At 39.6% G+C, this 13,724-nt stretch overlaps 1 protein-coding gene across 2 annotated transcripts in view; it reads left to right on the top strand.

Annotated features, from left to right (window-relative positions):
• LOC139756822 (carboxypeptidase D-like) overlaps nucleotides 1-13,724 on the top strand; it is a 151,081-nt gene that overhangs the window by 116,568 nt on the left and 20,789 nt on the right. For both annotated transcript variants that reach the window (XR_011714449.1, XM_071676643.1), the window contains exons 22-26: nucleotides 34-186; nucleotides 3,682-3,881; nucleotides 4,546-4,709; nucleotides 6,678-6,812; nucleotides 11,326-11,476. Coding sequence is in view for 1 of the 2 variants with exons in the window: in XM_071676643.1 (XP_071532744.1) it covers nucleotides 34-186; nucleotides 3,682-3,881; nucleotides 4,546-4,709; nucleotides 6,678-6,812; nucleotides 11,326-11,476 (803 nt within the window). In the remaining variant the exon portion in view is untranslated. The remainder of the gene's footprint in view (nucleotides 1-33; nucleotides 187-3,681; nucleotides 3,882-4,545; nucleotides 4,710-6,677; nucleotides 6,813-11,325; nucleotides 11,477-13,724) is intronic.

The raw sequence follows: 13,724 nt of genomic DNA, 5'->3' as shown, positions 1-13,724 counted from the left end.
ATAGAGATGATGAGAACGTTATTAACTTTTCAGCATCGGACGCAGTGCTCAGAGTCGACAGATTTTGGCCTTGGAAATAGATGTAACATCAGGAGCAAAATTTCCAAATCGACCATCTGTTGCAGTGATTGGAGGCCTTGGTGAAAGTGATAGAGGTGGCAAAGAATTAGTTCTTGAACTAACCAAGTAAGTATGTTGATCAGATTTTATTCTGGTATTCATTTGTCTATGCAACTATTGAGTTAGAGAAGAAGCTTGGATGCACATGCTTCAAAACCCTCTGTACAGAATTGTGTGGTCAAAAGATTAGAGGATGAGAAGAGATAATCTTTTTTTGTTATACATTACAAGATAAGCATTTTAGCAGTCTGCAGTACTTATAACTCCAGAGTGGCAGTTAGTCATTAGTATGTTGTTTTTTAGTTATTTGTCACAGAACATTGTGAACAAAGGTCCTTGATTTTTTAGAATGCACTTGTATTCAAGCCAATATCATGACATAAATGCCTTCCTGAAACTACACTTCACTGACTCATCAGCTATCTCAGTACCTTCTTTCTTTCAACATTACAAACATTAATTCAGCATTTCAAATGACATCTCATGCCTAAGGAGCAACTTTCACAATGAAGGCAATGAACACCTAATCTCATTGACCTACATTCACCCCACAAACGCAAACATAGCAGCCGTATACCTCTTGCTCTGTGAACTCACCTTGGGGACATAGCTGGTTTTACTCCTCATAGATGGAGTTATGAGGCAGAAGAGTAAAGTGGCTGAAGAGTTTTTGTATATTTATGAAAAGAGAACAGGTGAAGAGAGCCTTGCATAAGATGAAGTGTGGCAAGGTGGGCAGAGTAGATGGGGTTGCAGTTGAATTTCCCAAGAAAGATGACTGCAGTATTGATTGGATACCTGAGGATTTGTGAAATACTTGTATAGTGCCAATGTATAGAAGCAAGGGGGACAAAGTTCAGTGTTCAAATTAATGAGGTATGAGTTTGTTGAGTGAACCTGGTCAGTTATATGGGAGATTGGTGATTGAGGGGGTGGTAGCTTGCACAAAGCATCAACTGGGGAGGGATGTTGTTGTTTCAGAAGTGGTAGGGGATATGTGGATCACATATTTGCGTTGAGAAATGTGCTTGAGAGATGATTAGAGATACAAAGGGAAAGCAGTGATTAGGTTGATAAATATATGTATGGTATGGAAAGATGAGAGATGATTAGAGATACAAAGGGAAAGCAGTGATTAGGTTGATGAATATATGTATGGTATGGAAAGAAAACTATCAGAGCAGTAAGGATTTCTTATCAAGAAGGTAAGGTATTTGTTTCAGTTGGTAGAAAGAGGGTTGATGGGCTCCAGATGAAGGTAGATCTCTGGGAAGGATGTTTGATGTTGCTGTGGCTGTTTGATCTGTTTATGGATGGGGTAGTGAGAGGGTTGAATGCAAGGGTCTTTGAGAGAGGAGCTGGTATGCAGTCTGTTGGTAATGAGTTTCATGGGAGGTGATTAGGTAGTCGTTTGTTAGAGATAGGACACTATTAGCAGATTCGAGTGAAAAATACAGAAGCTGGAATCTGAGTATGGGAGAGTGTTTGAAAGGAGAAAGGTAAGAGTTGATGTGAATAAAAGTAAGGTTATTAGGTTTAGCATTGAAAAGAGGCAGGTTATTTGGTGCATAAGTTTGAATGGCAATACCCTGAGGAACTGAAATGATTTTTTTACTGGGGTGTGGATATGGTAGTGATTGGAACCATGAGAGTTTAATTGAGAAGGCAGATGGCTTGGGCACATTTCTTAATGTTTGGAAAGAGCGGTCACTGTCTTTAAGGGTGAAACTCCAGTTTGCTCCATTCCTGGCATGCCTATCACCCTCTTGTATGAACAAGTCCCAAGCCATCAAATCATCTTTGAATCCTTCCCATCTTCTTAATTTTCCTCTTCTCTTTCCTACTGCTGCTGACATGTAAACCCTCTTAGTCATCCTTTCCTCAGTTATCCTCACTATATGACAAAACTATTTCAGCACGCCCTCTTCATTTCTCTCATACATACTCCTCATGACACCGCACCTCTCTTTTATCCAGTTATTTTCTGTTATTTCTCTTCGCTCAGCATATTATCTTTAAACATTTCATTTCCAACACACTCATCCCATTCCTTACATTTTCATTGAAAGCCCACACCTCACATCCATACAGCACTGACAACTACTGTACCATCAATGTATAAAAGGTAAGGGGGATCAAATATGAGAGTACACATTACAGAGGTACAAGTATGTTGAGTGTACCTGGTAAGTTGTTTGGAAGAGTGGTGATTGAGAGGTGGTGACATGCTGAGAGATTCAGATGATATGTGGATCAAGTGTTTGCTCTGAAGAATGTGGAAAATACATTTGATATGGTGAATAGAGATGCTTTGTGGATGGTGTTATGTTTATATGGTATGGGAAGAAACATTTTAGAAACATTGATGAGTTTTTATGCAAAGAGTAAGCTATTTAGGTAAGTAGGTATAGAGGAGGATGGATGAATCCAGGTGAAAGTGGGTCTGGAGCAGAATTGTTTGATGTTACAATGTCTTTGATTTGTTTATGGATGGTGAATGAGGGAGGTAAATGCAAGTGTCTTGCAGAAAAGGGCAGTTATTTAGTCTTTGGATGGGGAATGGGTCTGGGAGGAGAGTCAGCTGTTGTTTGCCAATGCACACTGCATCAACTAAAAGAGGGAGATGTAGAGATGACTTTTTATCTATTTCTTGAACTTGTTTTCCTGTTGTACGTCTATATCATACACAGGCACAGCATTAGTAGTAAATGGTATGATTATATTTAGAAATTTTATGCTGCTCACACCTGCATTCAGTATGAAGGAGAATGGCCAACAGCTGTGATGTTGAAGGATTTGTTTCTTTCTTTATACTGAACTCTTATTATTTCAAGCACATTTTTATTGTTCATGAAACAAACTGGCAGAGAAGACAAATGCTGGCAGTGCCCTGTGAGCAGTTTACTGTTTTCGTACATTGCCCTTACCTACTCATGTCTTTTTTCAAAAAACTTTTTATTATTAGTTACCACTTTTGATTTGATGCATGCGCTCTGTGAATCCTGAGCTATTGGGTGGGTTAGTCCCCTGGAGTGAGTGGGTCATTGATGTCGTTACTAAAGTAAACTCTGATTGTTCAAAGGCAGGCTCAAAATGAGTGAGTTGCCATTATCATAGCCAGGTTACTGGTTAGTGAAAGGTTGGGAAAATTAGCTCTACCCCACCAGTTAGTATGGGTGGTGGAATGTACTAACCTTCTAGACATCTGAGAGATATTTCATCCCATGCCGGTTACTGCCTCTTTGAGAAAATGTTTTTCAAACATGAGAACCTACATACAGTATGTGACCTCATTCTAGTTTGATGGAACGAGGTTAAGCAGTGAAATATCCCTTGGATGTTTATGAGGTTAAGACATTGCAACACACTAACTGGTGGGGTAGTGCAACTTTTCCCACCCTATTTCGAACAAGTAATCTGCGATAGCTGCAACTAACTTGTTTATCTTACATGCCAAAGTGGTGTTTATCTAATCTAGTTAATTGATTATCCCATCAGTCTTAGATACATACATAAGAATTATTGCTTGATGTGTGTGATACAAATTGTGATATATTTCAGGTATTTGCTTTCACATTATGATCATGATGCAGCTGTCAGTAAGATTTTGAAAAATGCTAAGGTTCATCTTGTGCCAACACTGAACCCTGATGGCAGTGCAGATATTCCAAAATCTCCATCAAAGGAACCCACATGTGAATCAAGAATAGATACTAAGAATGGCAATGGAGTTGAACTTGATTCAAATTTTATTGTCAAAGGTAAGCTAAAAATGATATTCATGAATAAGTTTTACTCCATTTACATTTAGTCATTTTATCATTTGCTGCATTATATGCTGATTTATTTGTGCAGCATATGGCCAACATGAAGAATAGGATTTATATCACTAAATTATAATGTTTAAGACCCATTAATACCTCCAGACTTTCTCATTTTACATGCTAAGATAGTTTTGTTACAATTAACCAATACATTCACCCTACTTAGTGTTCAGGTCTCAGTTAGTCAAAATCCTTTTTACTCCATCTTTCCATCTCCACTTTGGACTACCCTAGTCCCCCCGACTTCCGACGAATATATTTTTTTCGCTCATTCTCTTCACATCTCAAAGCCATTTATATTTATTAATGACAGAATATATTGATTATGTGCATCATTGTGTCTATGCATTGCATGTACATCATTTTTTCTGGATAATGTCCATAGATATATTTGAGAATTGGACATCCTAACTTTTGTTGTCTTACATTTTTTAAATTCTTTCATACAGAAGTAGATGTAAGCTCTTGATCTCCCTTTGTGATTAGAGACAGTTAAAGATTTAAATGAAATACATCAAAAAAAGTAGAAACAATAGACATGAGTATGATTCATATGTTATATGTTTTGTATTTTATTTCAAATAAAACCATTATATTTTAGATACAGAAGGAGAAGATTCCTCACCCCCTGAAGTCTCTGCTGTCCGTAAGTGGATGACTGATCGCAAATTCTCTCTTGCATTGATTCTAAGAGGAGGTGCCCAGGGAGTAGCTGTGCCATACTCTGATACTCATAACTCAACATTCCTTTCTCCTGATGCTAAGGTTAGACATGAAACAACTGTTCCTCTTTCTTCATTCTAGTTCTTATTGTTTTACCTTACACTCTCCTTGTTATTGCATATCATGTTCATAATCATGTTATCTTAAGCACCAACCCTCATTAGTTTAGCAGTGATTAATTTGGCTTCATACAAACACACATCAGAAATGAGATAAAGTTTTTTTTTTTTTTTTTTTTTTTTTTTTTTTTTTTTGCTGTCTCCCGCGTTTGCGAGGTAGCGCAAGGAAACAGACGAAAGAAATGGCCCAACCCACCCCCATACACATGTATATACATACGTCCACACACGCAAATATACATACCTACACAGCTTTCCATGGTTTACCCCAGACGCTTCACATGCCTTGATTCAATCCAATGACAGCACGTCAACCCCGGTATACCACATCGCTCCAATTCACTCTATTCCTTACCCTCCTTTCACCCTCCTGCATGCTCAGGCCTCGATCACACAAAATCTTTTTCACTCCATCTTTCCACCTCCAATTTGGTCTCCCTCTTCTCCTCGTTCCCTCCACCTCCGACACATATATTCTCTTGGTCAATCTTTCCTCACTCATTCTCTCCATGTGCCCGAACCATTTCAAAACACCCTCTTCTGCTCTCTCAACCACGCTCTTTTTATTTCCACACATCTCTCTTACCCTTACGTTACTTACTCGATCAAACCACCTCACACCACACATTGTCCTCAAACATCTCATTTCCAGCACATCCATCCTCCTGCGCACAACTCTATCCATAGCCCACGCCTCGCAACCATACAACATTGTTGGAACCACTATTCCTTCAAACATACCCATTTTTGCTTTCCGAGATAATGTTCTCGACTTCCACACATTCTTCAAGGCTCCCAGAATTTTCGCCCCCTCCCCCACCCTATGATCCACTTCCGCTTCCATGTTTCCATCCGCTGCCAGATCCACTCCCAGATATCTAAAACACTTCACTTCCTCCAGTTTTTCTCCATTCAAACTCACCTCCCAATTGACTTGACCCTCAACCCTACTGTACCTAATAACCTTGCTCTTATTCACATTTACTCTTAACTTTCTTCTTTCACACACTTTACCAAACTCAGTCACCAGCTTCTGCAGTTTCTCACATGAATCAGCCACCAGCGCTGTATCATCAGCGAACAACAACTGACTCACTTCCCAAGCTCTCTCATCCCCAACAGACTTCATACTTGCCCCTCTTTCCAAAACTCTTGCATTCACCTCCCTAACAACTCCCTAAGGTATCTATGTATAAAAAGAGAACTAAGGAAACATATTACAGGTCTCTGGATGTTAAAGAGACCCAGAAGTAGACATCCTAATCTGTTACCAGAGCTTCATATCAGGACAGGTGTTAAGGAGGCAAACTGTGTGCTGGCAGGTATTAGAATTGTATTTATGTATATTGTTAAGGATACCGTCTATGTCATTGATCTGTTTTAAAAACTCAGATGTTATGATCAGGTCACCTGATATGTTTTAAAAACTCAGATGTAATGATTAGGCAACCTTTCACTCATCTCTCTTCCAAGGTGGGCAGATTTGTGCCCAAGTCTTTCTTTGTAGCTCAACTATTAATTCTATTACAACACCATCTTGTTTGCTTTTTCTGAATCTTTTTTGTTGACTCTATGTTTCTTTAGGTGCTGTGACCAAATATGTGAATCATATTCTAGTTTTGGCCTCAGTCATGTAGGATATGAACAGTTTGCTAGATATTTCCTTGTCCATATACTTAAAAGGTATTCTAATATTAGCCAGCAGATTGTCCATCCCCTTAAATATTCTCCTAATTTGGTCTCTGGTAGCAGGTTTGTTTCTGTATATGTCTTTCCATCAGTGGGTGTATTTCTGTGTGCATAAGCTTTAATTTATGACTGTTTGATTATGTATGTACAATGAAAATATTTGCCTGAACATTACGTAATAAAGTGTTTTGTTTCACAACAGATTTTCCAGTATTTAGGAGCTGTCTATTCTTCAGCTTCTGGTCTACCTCAGGAAGTATCTATGTGTGGGAATATTAACTTGGTCAATGGTACAACCCAAGATGGTGTTATACATCCCCATTCAGGAAGTCTCTTAGTGAGTTTCATGTGTAAATTGTTTTTCCTTGAGTTAGCTTGATCTATGTACTCATGTTTCTTAGAAGAATGGTCCTCCTTGTTTGGGCAGTTGTAGAATTAAGTGAAATATGATGAAGTAAGAAAAATGGGACTAGAACATAGGTTTATTGATTTTATTTATTAATTATACTTGATTGCCATTTCCCACATCATTGAGGTAGTGCCAGGAAACAGACGAAGAAAGACCCACCCACTCATATACACACATACATACACGTACATATACATTTTTTTTTTTTTCTTTTTTTTTTTTTGCCGCTGTCTCCCGCGTTTGCGAGGTAGCGCAAGGAAACAGACGAAAGAAATGGCCCAAACCACCCCCATACACATGTATATACATACGTCCACACACGCAAATATACATACCTACACAGCTTTCCATGGTTTACCCCAGACGCTTCACATGCCCTGATTCAATCCACTGTCAGCACGTCAACCCCGGTATACCACATCGATCCAATTCACTCTATTCCTTGCCCGCCTTTCACTCTCCTGCATGTTCAGGCCCCAATCACTCAAAATCTTTTTCACTCCATCTTTCCACCTCCAATTTGGTCTCCCACTTCTCCTCGTTCCCTCCACCTCCGACACATATATCCTCTTGGTCAATCTTTCCTCACTCATTCTCTCAATGTGCCCAAACCATTTCAAAACACCCTCTTCTGCTCTCTCAACCACACTCTTTTTATTTCCACACATCTCTCTTACCCTTACGTTACTTACTCGATCAAACCACCTCACACCACACATTGTCCTCAAACATCTCATTTCCAGCACATCCATCCTCCTGCGCACAACTCTATCCATAGCCCACGCCTCGCAACCATACAACGTTGTTGGAACCACTATTCCTTCAGACATACCCATTTTTGCTTTCCGAGATAATGCTCTCGACTTCAACACATTCTTCAAGGCTCCCAGAATTTTCGCCCCCTCCCCCACCCTATGATCCACTTCCGTTTCCATGGTTCCATCCGCTGCCAGATCAGCTCCTAGATATCTAAAACGCTTTACTTCCTCCAGTTTTTCTCCACTCAAACTTACCTCCCAATTGACTTGACCCTCAACCCTACTGTACCTAATAACCTTGCTCTTATTCACATTTACTCTCAACTTTCTTCTTTCACACACTTTACCAAACTCAGTCACCAGCTTCTGCAGTTTCTCACATGAATCAGCCACCAGCGCTGTATCATCAGCGAACAACAACTGACTCACTTCCCAAGCTCTCTCATCCCCAACACACTTCATACTTGCCCCTCTTTCCAAAAATCTTGCATTCACCTCCCTAACAACCCCATCCATAAACAAATTAAACAACCATGGAGACATCACACACCCCTGCCGCAAACCTACATTCACTGAGAACCAATCACTTTCCTCTCTTCCTACACGTACACATGCCTTACATTCTCGATAAAAACTTTTCACTGCTTCTAACAACTTGCCTCCCACACCATATATTCTTAATACCTTCCACAGAGCATCTCTATCAACTCTATCATATGCCTTCTCCAGATCCATAAATGCTACATACAAATCCATTTGCTTTTCTAAGTATTTCTCACATACATTCTTCAAAGCAAACACCTGATCCACACATCCTCTACCACTTCTGAAACCACACTGCTCTTCCCCAATCTGATGCTCTGTACATGCCTTCACCCTCTCAATCAATACCCTCCCATATAATTTACCAGGAATACTCAACAAACTTATACCTCTGTAATATGAGCACTCACTCTTATCCCCTTTGCCTTTGTACAATGGCACTATGCATGCATTCCACCAATCCTCAGGCACCTCGCCATGAGTCATACATACATTAAATAACCTTACCAACCAGTCAATAATACAGTCACCCCCTTTTTTAACAAATTCCACTGCAATACCATCCAAACCTGCGGCCTTGCTGGCTTTCATCATATCAACATATACATATATACACTTGTACATATTCATACTTGCTTGCCTTCATCTATTCTGGTGCCAACCCACCCCACAGGAAACAGCATCGCCACCCCCTGCGTCAGTGAGGTAGCTTCAGGAAAACAGACAAAAATGTCCTCATTCGTTTACACTTAATCTCTAGCTGTCATTTATAATGCATTAGAACCACAGCTCCCTATCCACATCCAGGCCTTAGAGACCTTTCCATGGTTTACCCCAGATGTTTCACATGCCATGGTTGTCCATTGACAGCACATTGCCTCTGGTATAGCATATCATTCCAGTTCACTCTATTCCTTGCATGTCTCTCACTCTCCTGCATGTTCAGGCCTCTATTGCTCAAAATCTTTTTCACCCCATCCTTCCACCTCCAGTTTGGTCTCCCACTTCTCCTTGTTCCCTCCATCTCTGACACATATATCCTCTTTGTCAATCTTTTCTCACTCATTCTCTTTGTATTTCCAAACCATTTCAACACACCCTCTTCTGCTTTATCAGCCATACATATTATATTATTACTTATCTCTCTTAACCTTTCATTACTTACCTGATCAAACGACCTCACACCACATATTGTCCTCAAACATTTTGTTTCCAAAACATCAGCCTTCATATGTACAACCCTACTTATAGCCCATGCCAGGTAATCATGTAATATTGTTGGAACTACTATTCCTTCAAACATACCCAGTTTTCCTCTCCAAGATAATGTTCTCTCTTTCCACACATTCTTCATTGCTCCCAATACCTTCACACCCTCCCCCACCCTATGACTCACTTCCACTTTCATGGTTCCATTTGCTGCCAAGTCCACTCCCAGATATCTAAAACACAGGTTTATTGACACATGTCAGTTATTACATTTTACAGATATTGGCAACAATATTATTATAGACCACCATTAACACTTAATTCTCACCTAAACAAAGAATTCAAACACCATCCAGTGTATGGATGTCAATAGTTTAATCAGTCCAGATGTGCATCTTAGCCCTTCATATTAATTGCTTGTCAATTTAAACTCATCCAGATTGGTAGTTACATGATAAAAGGCCAAGCAGGTAAATTAGTTCCTTTTTGTACTTCATCATTCACTGCTAAATTGTGATTTGCTTGTTTTATGCATTGTAACTTCCACTGCATAAAGTGAATATACTACAAGAGCAAATGATACTGTTGAGTCCTTGGGAATTTGTTTCAAGTGATTTACTCTTTCCCTGTAGAAGGATGAGCAGCTTCACTCACTGAAGCTTCAGATTATTTTCATGATTGTTGTTTTGGTGAGGACTCATTGTTTGGCTTTGCTTATATATTTTTATTTGGTTTTTGCCTGTGATTGACTGCTTTTGATAAAGGAGGGGATGAAAGCAAATGTCATATCTGTCTTTAAGAAATGAAATCTGGGAATGGCACTGAACTGCAGACCAGTATCTTTATCAAGTGTGGTTTGTATAACAGTGGGGAATCAAGTGTGGTTTGTATAACAGTGGGGAAGATAATCATAAAAGCAAAGAATTTACATAAGTGAAGGAGTGGGGGAGGAGCATATATATCAAATCTTTTTTTTTTTAACTTTTGTGAAAGAATGAGCTATATTTTAGATAGAAGATATGGATGGAGGATTTACATTTTCTTGGAGTGCCAGAAGGCACATGACACCAAGCCTGTCACAAGGGAGTTCAAAAGTTTCAAACAAACCGCTCTTTGGCCGTGAAAAGTAGTGTTGCAAGTCTTCAGTTTCTGCCAGAGTGACCCACTGATGACATGGACAGACCACCAAACTCCCAGACATAATAAGTATATTAGAAAAGTCCTTTGAAACATACTGTGCTATACCATGAGTAGATGAAAAATATCTGTGTACGTTCACTTCCAAAATCCATGTCAGAAGCAAAAAAGTTACCTTGAAAATACAGGCATTCGTCTTGAATACTGTTCCACACATGAGGTTAGTAAAGAAGTGGGATTTTCAGGCAAGCATAAGGGTGAGACTTTTTCATTGAGTAAAAAATTACCTAAGTGAAAGGGAACAAAGGACTCATATTGGAGAAGTCATTTCTAAGGGGATTTGGGTTACCAGTGGTGCATTGTAGGGATCATTTAGAATAACTAGATGCTTACTTGAGTATGTTTGTGGATGACACTAAAGTCATAAGGGAAGTAAGAAATGATGGGGATTGCATCTCCTTGCAAAAGTACTCTGTCACTAACCATACTTGGTCAGATAAATGTTTGAGATGAAGTGAACCCATGCAAGATAGCATGCAGAGAGTATGCAGAAAGTTGATTTTTAAAAGATTTTAAAGAAAACATAAGAGAAAGGAATGAAATACTGAAAAGATAGCAAAGCATACACTTTTGCACACACACATACACTAAGCATGCCACACCTAACCTTAGCAACTTTCACATACAATGTTATTTTACTGCTTTTACTGCCCAATTATATGAGTGTCTCAATAGCTTTTATGTGTCACTTAGAGAATCAAGTCTCTTATTTATAAATTTGATTTTCTTTTCAGGATTGTTTTTATGAACATAGCGATACTCTTGCTCTAAATGTGTACTATGGATGTTGTGGGACCCCAGAAGATAAGGTTCTTGGTCATTTATGGAAGCAACATAAAGCTGGGCTTTTGAAGTTTCTCACATTGTCAGGTGTTGGTGCAATGGGTAAGTTCTATAAAATTTATATATATATTTATATATATTATCCCTGGGGATAGGGGATTAAGAATACTTCCCACGTATTCCCTGCGTGTCGTAGAAGGTGACTAAAAGGGGAGGGAGCGGGGGGCTGGAAATCCTCCCCTCTCTTTTTTTTTTTTTTTTTTTTTTAATTTTCCAAAAGAAGGAACAGAGGGGGCCAGGTGAGGATATTCCAAAAAAGGCCCAGTCCTTTGTTCTTAACGCTACCTCGCTAACGCGGGAAATGGCGAATAGTTTGAAAAAAAAAAAAAAAAATTATATATATATATATATATATATATATATATATATATACATATATTGGATTACGTGTTAATTGACAGGCGTGCGAAAGAGAGACTTTTGGATGTTAATGCGCTGAGAGGTGCAACTGGAGGGATGTCTGATCATTATCTTGTGGAGGCTAAGGTGAAGATTAGTATGGGTTTTCAGAAAAGAGGAGTGACTGTTGGGGTGAAGAAGGTGGTGAGAGTAAGTGAGCTTGGGAAGGAGACCTGTGTGGGGAAGTACCAGGAGAGACTGTGTACAGAATGGAAAAAGGTGAGAACAATGGAAGTAAGGGGAGTGGGGGAGGAATGGGATGTATTTAGGGAATCAGTGATGGATTGCGCAAAAGATGCTTGTGGCATGAGAAGAGTGGGAGGTGGGCTGTTTAGAAAGGGTAGTGAGTGGTGGGATGAAGAAGTAAGAGTATTAGTGAAAGAGAAGAGAGAGGCATTTGGACGATTTTTGCAGGGAAAAAATGCAATTGAGTGGGAGAAGTATAAAAGAAAGAGACAGGAGGTCAAGAGAAAGGTGCAAGAGGTGAAAAAAAGGGCAAATGAGAGTTGGGGTGAGAGACTATCAGTAAATTTTAGGGAGAATAAAAAGATGTTCTGGAAGGAGGTAAATAGGGTGCGTAAGACAAGGGAGCAAATGGGAACTTCAGTGAAGGGCGTAAATGGGGAGGTGATAACAAGTAGTGGTGATGTGAGAAGGAGATGGAATGAGTATTTTGAAGGTTTGTTGAATGTGTCTGATGACAGAGTGGCAGATATAGGGTGTTTTGGTCGAGGTGGTGTGCAAAGTGAGAGGGTTAGGGAAAATGATTTGGTAAACAGAGAAGAGGTAGTAAAAGCTTTGCAGAAGATGAAAGCCGGCAAGGCAGCAGGTTTGGATGGTATTGCAGTGGAATTTATTAAAAAAGGGGGTGACTGTATTGTTGACTGGTTGGTAAGGTTATTTAATGTATGTATGACTCATGGTGAGGTGCCTGAGGATTGGCAGAATGCGTGCATAGTGCCATTGTACAAAGGCAAAGGGGATAAGAGTGAGTGCTCAAATTACAGAGGTATAAGTTTGTTGAGTATTCCTGGTAAATTATATGGGAGGGTATTGATTGAGAGGGTGAAGGCATGTACAGAGCATCAGATTGGGGAAGAGCAGTGCGGTTTCAGAAGTGGTAGAGGATGTGTGGATCAGGTGTTTGCTTTGAAGAATGTATGTGAGAAATACTTAGAAAAGCAAATGGATTTGTATGTAGCATTTATGGATCTGGAGAAGGCATATGATAGAGTTGATAGAGATGCTCTGTGGAAGGTATTAAGAATATATGGTGTGGGAGGCAAGTTGTTAGAAGCAGTGAAAAGTTTTTATCGAGGATGTAAGGCATGTGTACGTGTAGGAAGAGAGGAAAGTGATTGGTTCTCAGTGAATGTAGGTTTGCGGCAGGGGTGTGTGATGTCTCCATGGTTGTTTAATTTGTGTATGGATGGGGTTGTTAGGGAGGTAAATGCAAGAGTCCTGGAAAGAGGGGCAAGTATGAAGTCTGTTGGGGATGAGAGAGCTTGGGAAGTGAGTCAGTTGTTGTTCGCTGATGATACAGCGCTGGTGGCTGATTCATGTGAGAAACTGCAGAAGCTGGTGACTGAGTTTGGTAAAGTGTGTGGAAGAAGAAGGTTAAGAGTAAATGTGAATAAGAGCAAGGTTATTAGGTACAGTAGGGTTGAGGGTCAAGTCAATTGGGAGGTGAGTTTGAGTGGAGAAAAACTGGAGGAAGTGAAGTGTTTTAGATATCTGGGAGTGGATCTGTCAGCAGATGGAACCATGGGAGACAGCGACAAAGTATAAAAAAAAAAAAAAAAATAAATAAAAATTATATATATATTTTTTTTTTTTTTTTTTTTTTTTTGCCGCTGTCTCCCGCGTTTGCGAGGTAGCGCAAGGAAACAGA

This window comes from Panulirus ornatus, chromosome 23 (assembly GCF_036320965.1).
Source record: "Panulirus ornatus isolate Po-2019 chromosome 23, ASM3632096v1, whole genome shotgun sequence".
Classification (NCBI taxonomy): domain Eukaryota; kingdom Metazoa; phylum Arthropoda; class Malacostraca; order Decapoda; family Palinuridae; genus Panulirus; species Panulirus ornatus.
Note: the sequence above shows the minus strand (reverse complement) of the source record. Positions and strands in the feature narration are given on the sequence as shown.